Below are 21527 nucleotides of genomic sequence, written 5' to 3' on the forward strand. Positions count from 1 at the left end.
GAAAGAAAGAAATGACTTATGAAAAATAAAGCAAAATGCGATTAAAAACTCTGACCAGAAAAAACAATAACTTTATTAAAGCAAAGAATAGAAGAGAAGATGAAAGGTCGGGGTAGAAACCGTGCATGTTCGATACTAATAGGTTATATTCAATAATGGATGATCTTTGCATCGTGAGCTTGTAGATCAGCTATTTGCTACTTTAGTGTGTGACACTGTAGCATGACCAAGTAAGGAAATTAATTTACAAAAGGTTGAACTATGGAGATACAAGGTTTCTGCCCGACATCAAAAGATAATAAACTACGCCCACTTACCTTCAATATCAGCACTAAACAAAACAAACTAACCAACGAAGAAAATCTGCCATAATTTTCTTCCTGTTAGTTTGGACAGATCTACAGCATAGAAGGCTGTAAACAGTGTTAAGCAGGCTACATGCTACCATAATGATACCGGAAATAAGTCGCATGACGCCAAATCACATTTTGTACACACAGTCCACTAGTGAAGAACTAGGGCAATGGGCAAGGAGAAAAAAAAAAAAAGAAAGAGAGAGGAAATAGAAATTCTAATAACTCGACACAGAAAACAGCACAGAAAGACTACAACAGAACATACATAATGTGATGTGACGCGACAGCTTTACCCGTAAATTATGTTAAACAATACATAAATCACATTGCAGCATGTGATGTAGAGTGGCATTATACACAGATTACGTGAAACGATACACGGTGCGAATGACAACCTATGGTATGGTAGCATGTAGCATGTAGCCCACTTACACAAGCATCAGGAATCAAAAGGTTCATTACTAACCTTCACTGCCAACAGCACCCAGGAGTGGCAACAGCACTGTACCTTCAATACCGACGTCGCCTTGTCAGCTTCACGTTCTGAAATGACAAGAAAAAAATATATCTATTTAGTTGTCGGCCTACAGGATGACATTTTGTAAGTCATAACAGTCACTGAAAGCTGTGTCGCCAATATCTTACTTTATTATTGTCACAAATTGTGATTAAAGCTCCTATAAGCAATAATGTCAATTTTAATGATTTTTATTTCATTCAGCAATGAGTAAAACACACATGATTTAGTCTCTGCGATACATCTAGGGGCCACAATCTGCAGTCAAAGATATTCCTAGAAGCTTTGTCATTGGTCAGAGAAAAAAAAAGAACCCGGTCAAAATGACTGACCAATCAGGAAGTAGACAGGCAAATCGACCAATGACAAAGCTAGGAACATCTTTGAATGCAGATTGTGGCCCCAAGATGTGTCAGAGACAATATTGTTTTACCCATTGCTGGCAGTCTGAATAGCAATTTTTTTTAAAGTAATTACATTTGACATATTGCTTATAGCAGCTTTAATGATTCAACCCATTAAACGGCGACTTCACCCCTTTTGCAACCAGAGCTTATTTTAATGATGTTTGGGAGACAAGAAACACTTTCCTGGGTTTTTTATGTGGGTAATCGTCGTTTTTATATATGTATTATTTCAAAAGTGTCCATGGGCTCCATGATGTCATGGACAATGGGCTCACTTCCTCCCTAGACTACATGTTGTCTCAGTAAGACAGCCCTCCCCTATGCACAAGGAGCAGTGCACCAAAGCATTATGGGAATTGTAGTCTGGGTAGGAACTAGGAAGTGTCCATGAAATCATGGACACATTGAAATACTAAAAACACATAAAAACCTCAGTAAGGTTTTTCACCCAAACATATGTAAAATCATATGTATGACAATGAATGGTCAACTTGACATGTAATGGTGACACTGCCCTTGTTTCTACTACAGCCACATGTAATCCAGGTACATACCATGGGGGGGCTTCCGTCGCTCAGTTGAAGATAGCCGGTATTAATAGAGCCGCGTAGGTTGTATGGCACAATACGTCCCGAGCACCGTACGCCTCGTAATCTCAGGGAGCGTTCGTTGACACCGTTATACGTTTCAGCTCAGCCGAGTAGACACTCTATTATCAATACCAGCCATCTCCTGATGACCCCATCCAAGGTCACACATGACACCAAGGTCACATGATTAACCTGCAAGACATAAATAAAAACAACATTACTCTTTATCCAGATTTCATACATTGTAAAATTCATATAATATTTCACTTTATCGTCTACTCAGGCTTATGTGAACACTGCAGACAGCTTTTAAGTTGCTTGATTCAGTATTTAAATATTCATTTTAGCTTTTTAGCATTTTAACTTAAAAACTGTCTGTAGTGTTCACATAAACCCGAGTAGATAATAAAATGACAAAAAGTTAGTTTTTTAAAGTGAATTGTCCCTTTAAGATATTGGTAAAAGAAAATCTAAACTTCAAAATCTACATTATATAACTTGAGTCAAAGTTAAAAGGTTTTGGCATCAAAATGTACTTAAACATTTCAAATGGGACAATCTGCATACTTGGTCATTTTGAACAGAAAAAAACCTTTTGAAAATAGCAGATCTAAAAGCTCACAATGTGTCACATCACATTCACAATGCATTGTGAGCTTGTAGATCAGCCATTTTCACAGACAAGACAATGCTTTTGTTGCGATCAAGGCCCAAGGCCTCAGTCACACATAAGCATATGTTCTGGGCTCTGCCTGCATGTGTTTGATTGCCCCCCAAAATCAAACACAAATGTTTGGTCAAAGCATGTGCCTCCCATTGGAAATGCATTGGGGCGGCCATTAAACAGACAAGACAAATGTTTTTTTTGTGTGATCGAGGCCCAAGGCCAAATAACGAGTCCTATTAAAGGACAAACATTGCTGACATTGTTGTCCATTTAGTGTCACAATAAACAACAGTCTTATAAATACTCTGTTTAAACAATAAACAGTCCTATAAATCATCTTAATGTCTAAACAACAACAGTGCTCAAGGATAAAACCGTGTTTCTCAAACAAACGCTTCTTACCTTGGAACAAACAGCTCTGCTCACAGACAGCATGAAGTGGATCCCAAACCAAACAGCATGCTGGGAAAAAACATGGCCGCTCCTATTTAAATCCAAAGCCCCGCCCACTGGATCCGGTCACCTGTTCAACTAGTCCGTCCGTCATTGGTCCGTTAGTCAGACTGATTTGTGTTTGGATCATCCACTGTTGATGTAACTGCTGTGTGCACCACACACACACACACACACACACACACACACGCACTCATGCACTCACGCACGTGCATTATTTCACCCTTTGGTTGGTTATAAAGGCTTATATTAATAAACACAAGGACGTGTGTGTCTGTGGCTGTCTGTATCAGCCTTTATAGGTTTGTTTATTCCGCCATCTTGTTTGATATTTGTTTGAGTGTCACCACCATCAGCCTTTAACAGGTGTTCAATCAGGCAAATGAGCACCAGCAGCCATCTAGCAGCTGATGCACTCTGGGAGATGTAGTTGTTGAGACTGTAGAAGTTGTCTGAGAGGTACTGGTGTCAACCTCTCCCCATGACAGCACAAACTCTACTGAGCCATTTTCCCTCTATATAGACTCCTGACTCCACCCCTGGCTAAGCAGTCAGCGAATCACAATACATTTAACAACACAAGCAATCAGAGCTCTCTTCAGGCCATCAAGGCAGCTTCCCAACTACAGCATCTGCATAGATAAACACAAGGATATTAATTCACATGTCACAGCAGAATGTGCACCTTCTGTGGGACTGAGAATCAACCTGTTACACATAATACAGAAACAATACAATGAACATGTATTGTAGAACAGCATATATTAGTCTGGCTGTATACACTGTATACTGTCAATAAATGTGTTTAGCAAAAATCGGTCTCCTGGTGGCGCTATTGTAACAGGCCAAACTGAAAATTCTGAGGCAGAGGTTCTGCTCTGGCATCCAGGGAATGTGTGCACCGTTTCGTTGCGATTAAGCCAACAGTGCCGGAGATTAGCTAATCACAGACACACGGACGGATGGACGGACAGGGTGTAAAACATAACTGCGGCCTGGCGGAGACAATTAGAATTATTACTGTAGCTGACTGTTTCGCTGTCAAGCTGCTTCCCGTTCCATTACTACACTGTGTTAAAACTTACTGTATGTGGATACAGAGAAAAAGAGGGACAGACAGCAATGCTTTCACAAGAAAATACCAGAGGCTTTCTGTGCCTTCTTTATTTGATGTTTACAAGTAATGCACACACAATATTCACTGCTCTTAGTGAACACTGACTTACTCCTCCTCTCTAACCATTATTGTTTGACGTAGTCTGACAAACAGCTTTGACCTTACCTGCAGGGTAGCTCTACATGTCTGGGACCAGTGGAGAAAGAGCAAAGTGTGTCACAGTAAGTACTGTCAAGGGTTGTGGAGAAAAAGTAGAGGCTACACCTGAGAGGCTGACATCAAATTAAACTGGCCATGTGCCAGGAGCACCTCCACTAAAAATAAACAGTTTGAAGAGGTCTTAGTACATAAAAACAACTTGAAAGAACTATGATGCACTATGTAATGTACTGACATAGCCTATTATGCTATGCATGAAGTCTTAAGAACAAGTTTACTGGCAGTGTGACAGTATGACCACACACTGTCACTGATCATGTTGTGTTCCCTACATGCCTGTCAGTAGCGCGCACTGGTTAGGTAGGGTATGGACAAATAGATGATACATTTAAAAATGTGTGAGAGCAGCATATTTAAACATTACACCACACTACATTTAACAAAAGGTTTGTTACAACTTATACCAATGTCATTGGTGTAACCTATATTACATATGACTTAAAGGTATATTCAGTGATTTCACTTAATTCAAATATCACTTATTTTTTTGTTTTGTTGTGATAATCCTCTCTACTATAGAGTGTGCTGACCATATAAGCAGTTCCTCCCTGTCCCCAGTTAACCCCTGGGGGTCAAAAAACCTTAGGTTTCGTTTTTGACTCTCTATCCTGATTGGACGAAGGCTTAGGTCCCACAGCCAAAAACGAAACCTAAGGCTTTTTGAGTGAAATCACTGAATATACCTTTAATACTGAAAAATCACATCCAAGGAATGATAAGTAAGACGAGAGAAATGAGCTGTTGTGATGTATCATAACATTATTTTGGCTAATTTAAATCAGAGATTAATCAGAAACACTTATCACTATGAATGTCAACGTGCAGTATTCTGTTTGGTCAGTGTCGGTCAAACACTCGGGTCAAAGAACAGTCAGTGAATCATAAAACATTTCCCGATATCAACAATCAATGTGTCATCTCCAACTACAGGCTGAAGTAAGCATGTGACAGAGAAGTAGGCCTATGTCAAACAACGCATACTCAACCCAAAAATCATAATTTACTACTTTGAATTACAGGATTTTACTTTTTGAGTCCACTGATCAATACTAGCTTAAATATTTTACTTTGTAATCGGCTTGTTATACCTTATTACAGTACAAAAAGTTTGTAATTGTAGAATAGATATTGTGACATCTCTGAGTTGTAATGTACAACATGTTAATGATCTGACGTTCTGCCCCAATCCCAACTCTCACAGAATAGACAGCATTTAGCAGCTTGTCCTCTTGGTCCACCTCTACTGAAGAGAGGTAAAGCAGTGGCTTGACTGTCATTGGCAGAGCAACAGCTTTGTTTACATGGTGATTAGACTCCAGGCTTGTGGACCCAGCTGTCCTCCTGCCCAGCACAGGGCAGCTCCCAGTGCTGTGGTCAACATCACAGCCAGGCTGGCCTTAAGCACAGCCCCGGGAGGTCTGGTGAAGTTGCCAGGGGCCACGCTGGCCAACATAGCCACGGTCACAGTCAGTGTGAACAAGATGGAGACGGCTGTGTTAATGGCAACAATCTGGCCAAACTTGGCAAAAGGCACAATGACGCAGAAGAAGAGAGGAATCGTGGAGATCACTGTGGTGACAGCACTGGACACTATGGCAACGCCCACATGGTTGACTGCCTCCAGGGTCCGCCTCTGCCTCTTTTCTGCGAGGCCCTGAAAAACAACGCACAGGCTGATGAATGGAAGGAGCCACTCCTATTTGTTTATGGCTCCCAGGGAAATTATTTCCCTATTAAATACCGAAACTGACTCATCATCAGCTTGACACAGCTTTATGTATACTGATTATAAGCCCTTGGAGAGAAGTTTGTTCAGATTGCTCATCATGGTTGAATAACGGTGATCAACAGAGCAGGCACATACCAAAGTGTGTCCCAGTGTGGAGGGAACGGTTTCCCAGGCCAATAGGTATCCCTCCACTAGGTGCAGACAGTAATCGACTGAAGAGCCCACGAGTATAGACAGAGAGATGGCTTCCACTGCTCCCATTTCCCAGCCCAGCAAGTACATGACTGCCACCACCAGACAAACCACTCCTACAAAGAATTAAGAGCTCACAATTACAATCCCATCAAGCTGAACTCAGGGAAATAAGGACATCTAGGATGTAATTGAATCCATTGTTTCTCAACGTCTGGTCCGGGACCCCACCAAATATTTTGTTCCAGGGACCCCCAGAAGTTAAACATTTTCGCTTTAAGAGTATATTCAAAGCAGATAGCAGATCTACAAGCTATGAAGTTGTATATTTCCAGAATAGCCATTTAAAGTGGTTAAAATGATGTATAGCTCAAATCTAAAATGACTGATCATGCAGTTATATCAAGTTCCAGACTGTAGTCCCCGCACATTTACCTAGAATGGTAAGCAGTATTGACAGTAGCAGAAGTGGATGAGCAGTAAATACAGACACAGCTGCCACACAGATGGCCAGAGACAGCAGCAGACTCCAGAGGGCACTTTCCACTCCTACAGGGAGAAATACCAGGCACACACTGAAAATATGGTGGCCTGGAGGTGCAAAACACAATGACAAAATTGCAACACACATCCCAGGAACAAATAAGCAATATGCAGTATATTAATCATGACAGTGTCTCTGTTGTCTGAAAGGGAATAGTCATGAAATGTGCAAACTAGTGAAATACTATGCTATATTGTCAAAAACATCAGTGTGGAACTCTATATGATGCAACCTATACGTTTTTATACCTTTGAATCCAGGAGCTATACCTCTGTGTCTCATTTGTTGTTGCTATACATGTAGTAACATAATAATTATATATTTTTTATGTTTTGAATAAGAATTTGAAGGTTTTCAGAAACCTTAGGTTAGGTTTTAGAAGGGGCTTTTAGAATCGTCCTCAGGTCTCAATGGGTTAGGCAAGACTAATTGTAGGATGGGCTGAATGGTGGATCTGAGATTAGGAATTCACAAAACTAGACTGTTGCCCGTTGGGCACTGGCCTACTCAGGAATAGGGTTGGACCTGGAACCATTCCCTTTTCCAACCCAGTTCCGAGATTGAAGAAACGGAATCGGTTTCATCGTATTTGGAACCGTTTCTGGAAAAATACAAATATCACACTGTCAGAGCTGGTACAGTATGTGGACTATGTGGACTCTGCTATACAATTATTATACGAGTGGTTCTCAAACATTTTAATTTCACTCTGAGTGTACAATTTTGAGAGTACAAATGCATTTAAATAGAGCCTTTATCCAAGGCGCTTTAAAGAGATTGTGCATTATCCATTCACACACACATTCACACACCGATGCCGGAGGAAACCATGCAAGGCACCAACCTGCACATCGGGAGCAATTAGGGGTTCAGAGTCTTGCTTAAGGACACTTCGACACTAACTCTGGGGGAGCCCGGCAGGTTCAAACTGGGAACCTTGCGGTACCCATCTGGCCACTCTACCCCTGAGCCGCAGCCGCCCCTTGTATTGTACCCATCTGTCTGTGTCCCTTTTACGCATTGTCACGTGTTGTGAGCTTTTAGATCGGCTATTTTTTAAACCTTTCTGTGACACTAGTGTAATGAAGTAAGGCATTAATTTACAGGAAAACAATTGAATATGGAGAGGTTTCTGCCCGCAACATGCCAGTCACACTTGCCTATAATTTCCATGAAAATCTGCTTCCAGTGTTCACAGGTCTGGAAACCTCGTTGCAGGGCAGAGGTTGGCGGCAGAGCAGCAAGTTGCTCACGGATGAAGGTCTCCCATTGGAGGAAGTCTGAGTAGGTCTGAAAGGAGGATTTCCCCTTGTACGTGGTCTTGGGAATGACAGCAAATATAGAATAGAGGAGGCAGAGATTATTATAAATGGCACTGAATACCAATGGTGGACAAAGTACTCAACTCCTATACTTGAGTCAAAGTATAAATTAATAAATCTTATTTTTTATCAAATACATTTTAAAGCCATATATCAGGTTTGCTAAAATGGACATTGTAAAAATGTATAGTCATGTTGGTTCTATGTAATTTGAAAAGGCATTTGCACCATTGTTCACAATGAAGAATTCAGAATGCGCCTGAAAATGTCAAATGGTGTAACCAGTAACCACATACACATTTATTATTGTTATTATACGTTTTTGATACATTGAGGCAACACAATCCTGAGAAAACCTGTGTTATAAATAATCTTCGACAAATTAAAAATTTAAATAAAAGAACATTACTCAAGTAAATGTATGTACTCGGTTACTATCCACTATCCACCACTGCTGCGCTGAGTACTACAAATATATTAGTAGGCTATACTCACAGACTCAAAGGCCATTGAGAGCCAGCGAACCTTGCCTCCATGCATTCCCACGGCTCCATGAGACAGTTGTCCAGGTAGGAGATTGGGCTCAGGGAGAGAATGACATTCAGGATGCAGAAGAGGCAGAATAGAGGACAGCTTGTTGCCTGGGATTGAGAGGAGAGGAGACTGTAATAAATTAGAGACATATTTCATCCAAAGTTGTCAATGTAGTTTTTATGTTTTGTCTTACCTGAAGGCAAACACTGGGCTCCTCCTGGCTTCACAAGTTGTTTATTTGCACTAACGACTTTACAGATTTTACAAAGATGCCCCATCTCTTGGAAAATATCAAATTCTGGATCCAATATAACACTGCCCTTTGGAGAGAATTATGTAGATGTCAATACCACAATAATAAGTTATTAAAAATGTGGTTGTACTGTAATGATTTTTGTGTCACACAGAAACAGGTGCACCTCACCATATCGCCAATTACATGGTTTTCTGTGCGTTGGGTTCGGTTGACCCCCAGGATTCCAAACACTACAAACACCATAGCACCGGTGTCCACAAGAGGACGCACTGCTGGCTGGCCGCACACACCGCTGAAACACGGATTGAAGCCAGAGGTTTTGGATGAATGTTTCATTTTGGCAGCCAGTGTAGGATCTTTGAAAATAGAAAAAAGAAAAATCAGCATTCATCTAAAACACGTGCTAAAACCAAAGCAGAGCATCTAAGGTAAGATATTCAGTAACTTTGTGTTAATGATGCTTTCTGACACCTCATTCCTCACTTACCACCGGGGATGGGGACATAAAAGATACCCTTTGTGGGTCCATTAGGCCCAAAGCTGATTCCACAGCCAGGTGGATTGCCACACACCCTGCTGGGATGAGGTCGCAGCCGTTGCTGTGCAAAGTACAGCCTCCTGGAGGTGACATATAATTCACATCTTGCCTGTGAACAACAAATCCACCAGCTAAACGTAATTCATGCATGCTTTCCTTCAAGCTCTCATTTAGTTTCACCTGCTATTCTGTTGCTGAGAGGATGCCACGTAGAAAGAGAAATCATACGTCCACCCGTGGTGGGGGTCACACGCATGAGATGAGATCATCCAACTGGGATTGGGCCGATATACATGGGACACACACACCGTCATTCGGGTGCTATAGTTGCTGTGAGGTTGATTATAAGCCTAGTAGGAAAATCAAGATTAGTCATGAAGTGATTAGGGTTCATTTATTGACACATATAGTTAGTCTTGTCTAATTTGTTTGTTTTCTTTCCTGACCTGAAATGTTGATAGTTCTCCGTGTTCTACGCTTAACAGCTTCCATGCAGGTGAGGGAACACTGGCATTAAGGGAGTAGCGGTAAATTGGGGTAGAGACTCCTAACTCCAACTTTGAGATGAATACCGTCATCAACGGGCCTACAGTGACAAGTGCAACAGTGGTTGGCCTGTATACAATATTCCACGGAATGTTTTACAAGTATTGTCAAAAAGAACCACAGAATCCTTTACCTGTAGTGTTGGAGGTAGAACTTGGTTTTACTGGATTCTTCTGAAACAGAGTGGAATTTGCTTGGCTATGCGTATGTCCCGGGTGGGTGGAAAACTTGAATGTCGAAGTGGTCGTGCGAGCAGGACTGGACAAAGAATGGGGCTTCTCCATAAACACTCCTGCATGACACAATGCACATTTTAGAGATCAGAGTGCTGGACAAGAGAATGGGTCTCCGTCTATGACATACAGAAGGTCTCACCAGAGCACATGGGGCAAGCAATGCCTTGGCCACTGAGATTGCTTCTCAGCGCCAGTAGAGTCTGGAGGTTAGTGTCAGGACGGAACAATAGGGGAGCATGAGTGGCAGGCCTCAGGAGACAGCAGCAACCAGCAGATAAAAGCAGAATGAAAAGGTACACACCTGGGGACGAGGAGAAAGCGAATGGTAAACCAATGGTAAACAATGAAGGACGATGACGTTACATCTCATCATCATTTCAGGCCATGAACTTAAACCTAGTGTTTTTGTTTGTTATTTTAATGCACCAGAAACTTGATTGATTGATTGATGAATGTACAGTATTATCAGATTGGAGAATTAAAGTACATTTCAAGCACAACTCAAAACAAAACTTAGCTGTGGACGACACCATAAAGCATTACACTTGTTTAAAACTAGAATTTCGTGCGCGCTACGCGCGCACTCATCCCAGAGCGACTTTGCCACGCACTATGGGAAGAAATAAATGGCGGGAGTTGACTCCACATGTAGTAACGAATGGGTTATTGGAAATGTACCATTGTTTTGTCCTGAATATTTCCACAGCCTAAGTACTAAAGGATTGTGACTGTGGGACAGACATACAGTCTGACATACAATAGGCTACACGTGTGCACAGTGAATAAACAATGACCTATATGCCCAGAGTTCTTAAATTAACATAGTTGGATTTTAACAGAAAGACAATGCCATAAATCAGTCAAAGTAAGTGACAGACTCAACAGTAGCACACAGCATGCAAGGCAGCGATGCATGCATGCAAACATGTTTGTCCAGCTGAGATTTAGTGTCTCCATCTCTCTGTGGAAGAGGTTGCACATGACCTGTACGGCCACACTGAGGCGCTCCAACACAAACACAGACACAAAACAACACCACGCTGTTTGTCCAGTTGACCCAAATCAACACCAATACCTAGCCTGTTTGTCCAAAACACAGTATCTGCTGGCCACGTGTCTACTTCGCCACAACCTAATGTTAGTAACAAATGTAGGGGAGAGCCGCCAAGGTTGTAACGCTTCACGGTTGTAACATGGACGTTATATCTTGATTGGTCAACGCCACCATGACGCCATCGCGTCAGTATGTGTACAGCAACGTACTCTACGTGGCCAGGAGTTTGAAGTTTGAAGTGTTTACCTTCAAAATGCGTCTAATTTTACACCTGGAGTATATGTGTGGTACAATTTTTGTCTTTGGTGTTGGTGAATAAAAATCCACATGGATGTGTTCATGCTTATGTTCTTCATTAGTTTGCATCGTGTTTAGACGGAATTCACGTTCATTCTGGTCTGTAAGCAACTGCAAAGAAAACTTGCAAAAGCGGGTCATTTGTAACATGTGTTACAAATGGTCCGCTTCCATTCAATGCCATTATATGTAATATTTACATATTTGACATATTGGCCAATATTATATGTTCTGAAATGGTATTGTATCGTGTAGTGTATTCTGAAATTAGTTTAGGGTTGTATAACGTTGTACAACTCAATCAATCAAACGTTTGTTTAATCAATGTATTGCCCCATTGAAAAAAAAGAAATGGCCAAACTGGTACTGGTACACCCGATACTATTTAATATTTCCCTTATGTTTGATACATTTTCTTATCACATCCATGGTATAAAAACAATGCTAAGGAGTTGCTTCAATGAAATGTAATTGCTTTAAGCTGAGAACGATATGTTTAATGGTGTTTTTTAGCGTTGTTACATTTATCATGCATGCCGTTACAATTGATCCGATATGCGCAGCAAATGTAACACTGAAACAGCGTCCACGTTCGGTTGAATAACTCCCGACCTGTTTTATCAAAAAAATAACTTGAAGTGGTTTATGGTAGCTGACATGTGTAGGTCCGTTGCCTGAAAATATTACATGTGTAGCTAAACGGATCTCTGAGTAAAAGAATGAAACGTGCAAAATGTTACATCCTTGGCGGCTCTCCCCTATTAGTTTACTCACAGCACAGCACCGTCACTCCTGTCAGTTATTTCGTCCTAATAACTTGAAGTGGTTTATGGTAGCTGACATGTGTAGGTCCGTTGCCTGGAAATATTACATGTGTAGCTAAAGGGATCTCTGAGTAAAAAAATGGAACGTGCAAAATATGTTCTAAAATTGTATTGTATTGTGTAGTGTATTCTAAAATTAGTTTAGGGTTGTATAACGTTGTACAACTCAATCAATCAAACGTTTGTTTAATCAATGTATTGCCCCATTGAAAAAAAAGAAATGGCCAAACTGGTACACCCGATGCTATTTAATATTTCCCTTATGTTTGATACATTATCTTATCACATCCATGGTATGAAAACAATGCTAAGGAGTTGCTTCAATGAAATGTAATAGCTTTAAGGTGAAAACGATATGTTTAATGGTGTTTTTTAGCGTTGTTACATTTATCATGCATGCCGTTACAATTATTCCGATATGCGCAGCAAATGTAACACTGAAACAGCGTCCACGTTCGGTTTAATAACTCCCGAGCTGTTGTGTGTATTGCGTGGTGAAAAGGCCGTGTGTTTGTGTTGTAAACAACTCATGTTATGTCTGCGCACACTGTATGTTGCTATGGCTGCTGACGTTAGCATGTGTGCTATCAGGCAAAAGCTGAGATAGATATGCAACTACTACTGGGGAAAATGCCATACAAAACACAACACCTAATTTCGGAATGTTATTGTGACCTATTGAGCACAATCAGACCATCATGATTTGCTTGCTGGACCTATAATTAATTTATTAGCATTAAATGTCCACTCGCCCATCCAAAAGAAAAGCAAGATGGCTGCGACAGATTGTGAGCGCGACGGACTACGGAGGCCAGGAGGAGCAGAGCTGGTGACGTAAGAGGCAGGCAGTGTTGCCAGGTTTGCGAATTGTAAGCGAGTTGCAGTGTATGCAAGTAGCGTGGTTAAATTCCTTGTTTCTCGGCGTGTTGTGGCACCCGTTTATCTGCTGGCTCGATCGTGATTTTCATAAAAGTAATATTTGCAGAGTAAATAAGAAACTTGAACGGCTAAAAAATAGGCTATGTCAGTTCGGGGAGGGTGGCGAATTTATTTTGCATATAGAGATGTGTGGTGAAAGTGTGGTTCGGTCGGAGATAGAGCATGAAGAATGAGTATGGGTACACCTTTTCACTTGTATAGTAGATAGGGCCCACCATGTTCAATTCATCATAACAATTAGAGACGTACAAATATACTCTATATAGCAAATAACAGGAAATCATCATATAGGGGAGGTAAAAAAACGGAAAGAAACAAAGGTACATACAGTGAGGGGAAACAGGGGTGGGGGGGATTCAGGTTTCGAATTGCGGCCGTCCGTAGGTGCCCTTTGAGAGTGGTTTTGAAGGAGTCAAGGAATTTGCATGTCTTAATGACTGTTGGTAGGGCGTTCCACATTTTGGTGGCATAGGAGCGAAAATAATTTAGTCCGTTGTTTGTGCCGAATCTGGGTTGCACATGGTTAGTTGTAGTAGTAGTAGTAGTCTGGTGTTATGGGTGTGGACTTCGTTGACATTAAGGAAGTATTTAGCTAGGTACATGGGTATCTTGGTGCTGTATCGAATCTTGTGGGCCAGGCCCATTGCAAGATGCTGTACTCTGTTGTCAACCCTAAGCCATTCCAGTCTGTCAAAATGGGCAGGGGTGAGGTGGGTTCGTGGAGTGAGGCCAAGTAGTAACCTGACAAGTTTGTTTTGGGAAGTCTGGAGCCTTGTCTTAAGGGCCTTTGAGGTGCTGTGGTACCAAGAGGTGGATAGTCAAAGAAACATTGTACTAGGGCTCCTGTTAGGGTCTTTAAGGTGTTTTTGTTTACCAGTGAGGAGATCCTGTATAGGAATCTTGTTCTTTGATTGACTTTTTTGATTACGTTGGTGGCCATTTTATCACCGGAAAGATTTGCCTCCAGGATGGAACCTAGGTAGGTAATTTCATCTTTTCGTGTGATAATATTGTCACCCACTCTAATCAAGAAGTTGTTCTCACACACCAATACAAATTCCAATCAATGATTCATTGAAATGGTAATGAATAATTTAATCTTGAAACTTCAAGTAACCCTATAGAACAGCGGAGGGAAACACACAGAGCCACTTACAATTACAATTAAAATCACTTTTGAATAGGGTGTATGAACAATGAATTGCACCTGCTTGCTCAATTTTAATTCCACCTCAGGAGGGAATAAAGTTGCTTGGAAATGGCATGAACTAGAAAGGTGCACTCAGAAGAGCCATTCTCCATTTTACTCTGTGCACATTCAAATGAGACCAAGCAGTGTTAAGTCAGAGTCCGACAGAATCAGACATAAGAATGTCAGACTCTAGCATGTGATAACCAGTTGTACATAATCTCTGGCTGTACTTGAACAAGCTAGTTACTCTACATTAAATGAAGCTTCACTTCACTCATTCTCTCCATTAAACTACTGTATACTAACTGTCAACTGACAAATAACATCACCATCATTGAATTAAATCAGTGCGGCACATAACAAAACACAGCTGTCAGTCAGTAGTGAGTGTGTGTGTGTGTGTGTGTGTGTGTGTGTGTGTGTGTGTGTGTGTGTGTGTGTGTGTGTGTGTGTGTGTGTGTGTGTGTGTGTGTGTGTGTGTGTGTGTGTGTGTGTGTGTGTGTGTGTGTGTGTGTGTGTGTGTGTGTGTGTGTGTATGCTTGTCTGTGTCTGTGTGTGCAGGAAAACTCAATAACTCCTCCACGCACGCACGCACGCACGCACACACACACGCACACACCAAGACAGAGTGAGAGAAGGATATGGAGAGGGGGAGGGAGAGAGTGTGAGAGGGTCAGATCTAGAGAGTGAGGACCCGGCCATTTCTCCATTGCTGGGTACCGAAACAGGCTGTGAACAGGCTGAAATCTAAGTGAACTCTTGCAGTGTGTGGTCACTGGTGGTCACTCTCACCTAGAATAGCCTTTCGCTTCTGTACAGCTGGCTCTGCCACCAAGTGCTTCAGTGCCCACTGGAGATTTGTGCTCACCACACCCACGTTGTGCTGCCCTGAGGTAGAGAGAGGTGTCTCCACAGACAGGGACAGGATGGCTGCATCTCCTTCTGCGTCACAGGACCCTGGGGAGAGGCAAATCGCTGTGCTCAGTGTTGCGTGCCTTGGACAGCAGTGTTTTACAGGCCAAACTCATTCTTCACCCATCACGTATTCTTCACCCATCATTCATTCAATACCAGGGAGGTAATACCTTCACCTGGCTCCATCTCCACTGACAAGAGTGCCACATCATCATCATCATCCGACAAAGGACTGTGGCTCGCTGACAGGCCCGCAAATGACTTCCACCTTTAACAGGAGGTAGAAGGTTGGTGAGAGAGTGAGAGAGTGAGAGAGAGAGAGAGAGAGAGAGCTACAGAAATCACATATCACTCACTGTGGCACTAAGCATGTACAAACTGCCACTCAGAGAGAAGTAAGGAAACCTTGCCTTACCATTTTAACCAGGCATGTTCTTGGTCTTGAACACACTGGGTCCAGATACACAGCGCAGCTGGCATTAGGATGGACACTGAAAGCCAGCAGCAGCTGACAATGAGGGCCATGAACAGACCAAAGTCATGCACGGCTGGAATCTAATTGGCAGTTAAAAATAAGAGCAGAGGACATTGAGCGATTCCTTTTGTGCTTATCACATTCAATTCACAATTCTGAGAGCGGTATTTCTGTCACATTAGGAGAGTAAGTCACACATGACATTCTCAAATCCTATTAAATGTTAGGTTTTACTGTTTACCTGAGAGAAGGTATTAGCGGCATAAGCAGCCGCTGTGGTGAAGGAGGTAAGGAATGTTGCTCGACCAGCTGTTTTAATTGTGTACACCATACGCTCCTCTGGCTTATGCAGATGAGAGGCCTGTCTGAAGGTACTGATGAAGACAAATACATCATCCACACCTGGTAGGTAAGAGAATGACAGAGTTACAGAGAGACCTCCATAGTTATTGTGATATTGTAGTCTGAATCAGGTCTTTGTCCGAATGCATTCACACATAAGGAATCTCTCTTGGTACACTAGTAGGGTACTAGTAGGTAACTCCCTTTTTGAAATAAGGAATAGTCCCTTTTTTGGAAACTAAAAGACATGTCCCTGATAAGTGCTTAATATAATATACAGTACAAATATACAGTGAGATTTGATCTTTTTCTAGGCGTTCCTTATTGTTTTAAAGATAAGGAACGTCCGACCAGGTGTCCCTTATTTGAATTTGAGTTACGGTAGTTGGAAACCCTATACACTAGGTTGTGTTCTGTGTACACATAAAAACACAAGGATTATGGCGTATACAAATGTCTCCTCACCTATTCCAATGATAACAAAGGCAGCCACTCCATTAAGAATGCCGAGATACCTCACACCAAAGACAACATGGTACAAGAAAAGAGCCACGAGGCAACTCAATCCAATGCTAGCCAGTCCAAAGAATGTCAGAAAGACTGTGAGAGACCAAACAAACAAACAAGTATCAGTATATCAGCATTTGACCTGTCAAATTTGAAACAGACTGACAACTGATAGTTCAGGAGGTCGATGCCTATTTAAACAATATGGGGTAAGGCCAGTCACAATTATTACATAAAACCTAATGGAAATTATTCAAGATAATTGCAATTATTTTACATAATTGTGTCCACATTAAAAACTTTCATAAATGTTCAAACAAGCTGATCTACAAGCTCATTGATATATGATATGATATGATATATGATATGATATAGTACTTTATTGTCAGTTTGCACTGAACTTTGTCATTGGGCTGTGAAAGTATAAATGAATTAAATAAGTCAGTCATTGCTTTGTATATTTAAGTTATTTGTCTGCCTTGTGCAATGTATGTTTACAAAACATGTTCCAGGGTTCAAAGCCAAAAACACAATTAAATTGTTAATCACAATAGATGAATGTGTAGTAAGTAAAATGTCGTGATTGTGACCCCTAGACAGAGTATAATGTCTATGACGTATCTATGACGTCAGACATAGACATTATACCCTTTAATACACATGAAGGGGTACATGATAATTATATAAGAGTCATGCTGCACCAGAGAAGGACGTGAGGACAAAGACCAGCACGGTGATGCAGGCTCCGCTGATGATGGCCAGCATCATGTCATTGTAGAAGGTATGTCTCACTTCATCATCAAACAGCTCTGTTCCTCCATACAGCACCTTCACCTGGCTGAACCAAGAGACGTGCATAGTGCACACACATCATCATGCTGATCTAAAGGACAATTCTGTACGTTTTCCATAACATGTTTTTACTTGCGCAAGCAGAGTGCGCAAGTACTGTATTCGGCTGCGTATGTCGGTCGTATTTTGATGTATGTATATGTATGTATTGGGTTAAAATGGGTGGGGTTTAAAAAAAGGCAAAAGCTTGCTCTGGTGCACTGGCCTAAAAGTGGGTCCTTAAAAACTGCTAAAACGTCTGAAATGTATGTATGTAGGTGGGTATGTATGTATGTGTGTAGTATTTTAAAGGGGGGGGCTTTTTAGTAAAAAGCCCAGCCCATAAAACCTTCATATATTTAAAACAAATCCAAAATAAGGTTACCAGTGAAGGGCAAAATGCCTATTCACTGGGGACTATGCAAGGCAGAGGCGTCCACCCCCCTGAGTCCAAGTTAAGCTAGACCGCATACCTAAAGTATGTATATGTATGTATTTGGTTAAAATGGGTGGGGTTTAAAAAAAGGCAAAAGCTTGCTCTGGTGCACTGGCCTAAAAGTGGGTCCTTAAAAACTGCTAAAACGTCTGAAATGTATGTATGTAGGTGGGTATGTATGTATGTGTGTAGTATTTTAAAAGGGGGGGCTTTTTAGTAAAAAGCCCAGCCCATAAAACCTTCCTATATTTAAAACAAATCCAAAATAAGGTTACCAGTGAAGGGCAAAATGCCTATTCACTGGGGACTATGCAAGGCAGAGGCGTCCACCCCCCTGAGTCCAAGTTAAGCTAGACCGCATACCTAATGTATGTATGTATGTATGTATGTGCGTGCGTGCGTGCGTACGTGCGTGTGTGCGTGCGTGCGTGCGTACTGGCAAGCAGTACTGGCCTACTTGCTTGCAAGGCGCAAGTTGGCCACCTTTCTAGTTTACATTATTATTATTTTGAAATTTATATTATATATTATCATTAAAATGTTATTGTTTTGCCAATTAGTTGGGGGCCCACTTCCTCATGGACCACCAGTGCATGGCCCCCGGCCCACAGTTTTTATGTAAAATATGCATTGCATGCAAAGCTCTATGTATATTCATGACCTTGGAATTATAAGGTGTTATCTGCGTTTAGGGTGGTTTTGAGATTGAGCTTCAAAAGTTTACACATTCCATAGATTTAAAATGTGTTTCTGTATTAAAACTCCAACAATAATACATAATAGGCTTTCTCTTGTATGGAAGATTTTACAGAAGTATGGTATAATTGACTGACAGTAATGTCTCAATAATAATTATATATACTGTACATATTCATAAATGCAACACTTGGTGATAAAATTATCACTTTGTGATGTTCTTTAATATCAATAAAGAGTAAGACATTATACCATTGTGTAGCAACAGTTGCAATCGTTTAGTGAATATTCTCACGCTGTCCCTGTTGTGCTTACCTGGTGGATTGCTTGGCCAGGATTTTAGCATATTGCACCACAAAGCTTTTGAAGCGGCTCCTCTGCTCTTCCGCTCTGTCCTGGACAGAGTAGTAGGATGGAAGCGGAGCTCCGAAGTGGATTTCGCTGCGCAGAAGCGAGGAGGAGAGATGCTCGGGGGACAGACTCTCATCCACGTACCAGTAGAACTGTGGGTGTGTGATGGCCAGACTCAGAGACCCTGCGGAATAAACCGAAAACAAGGCGAACCATCACCAACCAACTCACGAGGATACCACTCTTTGAGGAGGGAGAGAACATGCATTTAAAACAGTGACCCCCAAGCTTTTTCCTTGAAACAAGCTGAACACCCACCCACACATTTGCGCACACTGTTAATCAGACATGTTAACCACTTACGTCCTACTGTACTTCTCGTATTATGAATACCAAACATTACTGATCTATAATCTCACACTGTAGACAATTCTAGGCCCTGTGATATTTGGTGATGCCCCCCCCCCCCCCCCCCCATGCTTTAAAATACTTTTGTTATTTTTGACACATTTGTGACTTTTAGTCCCACCATGGATGTCAGCCAGGTCAGGGCCCATGGCATCATAGTATATTTAACCCTAACCCACCATGGATGTCAGCCAGGTCAGGGCCCATGCCATCATAGTAGATTTAACCCTAACCCACCATGGATGTCAGCCAGGTCAGGGCCCATGCCATCATAGTATATTTAACCCTAACCCACCATGGATGTCAGCCAGGTCAGGGCCCATGGCATCATAGTAGATTTAACCCTAACCCACCATGGATGTCAGCCAGTTCAGGGCCCATGCCATCATAGTATATTTAACCCTAACCCACCATGGATGTCAGCCAGGTCAGGGCCCATGCCATCATAGTAGATTTAACCCTAACCCACCATGGATGTCAGCCAGGTCAGGGCCCATGCCATCATAGTAGATTTTCCCTCCTTGTTCACTGGGGAAGAGGTAAGATAGGACAGAGCTTGGTGGACAACAGTAGGAAGGCCCCAGAGGTAGGTCCCTCAATACCTCCAGGGGCTTCCAGCAGAACTGATGAAACTGGGGGTGCTGCATGAGCAAGTGCTCCACATGGTGGATGGTCTTTAGACGCTCAGGGGTGAAGATGTTGTGATCGCCCTCCCCTTGAGCCACAAACACCAGCTCGATCCTCCACAGAGCCTGGCTCTGCAAGTATGAATAATTTGGTGCGAATCTGCGCTTTCTGGTGAGAGGCAGAGTGCTATTTCTACCCCATGGTCTCTCTCCTGTCTTTGATTTACTACCTGTCAAGCTCTTGTGAGTCTCCGTCCCCTGTTCATTGCTCAATGTGCTCATACAACCCTTTGTCCTCTTATCTCCACTCTCAGCTGCTCTCTTGTGACGAGCCTCTGTTTGTAATGGGTTATTTGGAAAGGAAGTAGAATAATTTTGTGACGCTGCATCTCCCTGCCTGCCCAGCTTTTCCAACAGAAGATCCAGCAGGGCTGTGGACTCGCCGTCATCCAAATCACGCCTTCGTCTGTCCCATGACCCCAGCTGAGTCTTAATAGCGACTGTGAGGGCATCAAACCGCTCTGCAGAGAAGTGACTATGGACCTCAAAGGCAGTGTAAGAGAGGTCTATGTCCAGTGGGGGGCAGTAGAGGAACATGTAGGCCGACAGGGCGCAGGGAAGCAAGACTCCTACCCCTAAAATGACTGCACTGGTCCAGGGCTGTGTGCATGCATAGCCCACAGCCCTCCATAGCCCACACACTCCAGTATGTCCAGAGAGGCAGCTCCCTCCTCCTGCTGTTTGAGGAACAACTTCCTCTTCTTCGTGCTCCACTTCCTCCTCTTCCTCTCCCCGCCAGCTGGTTTGAAATACCAACAGCTCATCTTCAAAGTCCATGTTGGCACCTGTCGCAGAGAAACACATCACTTGATTATCACTGAATAGGCAATGGTGGTACATTTGCTACCACTACAGTTAGGCTATTTGACAGCTTTATTTACTAGTTAGTAATAAAAGCCCCACCTTTACCAGCTGCAACATTAAAGTGATTTACTAATTACAATATAATAATGTGATTGTGAAATAGGTAAGGCCATTCAGCATAATGGGTACTTTTTACCCTTTGTACTACTCAAGTACAATTCTGAATGCAGAACCTTTACTTGAAACAGAGTACAACATTGTGGGGTATTGCTACTTTTACATTAAAAAAAATCACACCCGTGTGAAGTGAGGGGCGCTCATACATCATCATACATCATCTCAGATCTGGCCAATCACAATTTGAGTCCTCACTTTTGTCTTCAATGTTTGTGTTTACACAATGTTCGTGTTTACACAAACACTCAAAGCTGGGCATAGGAGGGGCTGGCACCCCTCAAAAATACAAATAAAACAATAAGGAAAACTAAAAAGCAAAATCAACGTAGTTCTTCCAGAACTGCTTGTTGACCTACAGTACACCTATACA

The 21527-nt window shown here is 42.0% G+C and overlaps 1 protein-coding gene across 3 annotated transcripts; it reads right to left on the minus strand.

Moving 5' to 3' along the window:
* Nucleotides 1–5051: 5051 nt before the first annotated feature.
* On the minus strand, nt 5052–20957 carry disp3 (dispatched RND transporter family member 3). Of its 3 annotated transcripts, XM_080765965.1 has the most exons (20): nt 19960–20957; nt 19047–19266; nt 17470–17606; nt 16727–16861; nt 16161–16321; nt 15860–15999; nt 15615–15712; nt 15322–15486; nt 10363–10524; nt 10121–10279; nt 9888–10027; nt 9622–9791; nt 9391–9521; nt 9072–9259; nt 8841–8967; nt 8609–8754; nt 7952–8111; nt 6683–6796; nt 6191–6363; nt 5052–5980 (listed from the first exon to the last, which is right to left on the minus strand). In XM_080765965.1, the coding sequence occupies exons 1-20, from the start codon at nt 20951–20953 to the stop codon at nt 5624–5626; spliced, it is 4077 nt and encodes a 1358-aa protein (XP_080622091.1). In that variant the 5' UTR covers nt 20954–20957; the 3' UTR covers nt 5052–5623. The 3 variants fall into 3 exon arrangements, with proteins under 3 accessions (XP_080622091.1, XP_080622092.1, XP_080622093.1); XM_080765966.1 differs by lacking the exon at nt 16727–16861; XM_080765967.1 differs by lacking the exon at nt 10363–10524.
* Nucleotides 20958–21527: the final 570 nt, after the last annotated feature.

This window comes from Protomyctophum bolini (assembly GCF_963924005.1).
Source record: "Protomyctophum bolini genome assembly, chromosome: 6".
NCBI classification, from domain to species: domain Eukaryota; kingdom Metazoa; phylum Chordata; class Actinopteri; order Myctophiformes; family Myctophidae; genus Protomyctophum; species Protomyctophum bolini.

Coding starts and splice junctions, on each gene's coding strand:
- disp3 (XM_080765965.1), bottom strand. CDS start 20,953: ATGGACTTTGAAGATGAGCTGTTGGTATTTCAAACCAGCTGGCGGGGA. Junction 17,607..19,046: donor CTGGCCAAGCAATCCACCAG/GTAAGCACAACA, acceptor CTCTTGGTTCAG/CCAGGTGAAGGTGCTGTATG. Junction 6,797..7,951: donor GATTTTCATGGAAATTATAG/GCAAGTGTGACT, acceptor TTCTCCCTGTAG/GAGTGGAAAGTGCCCTCTGG.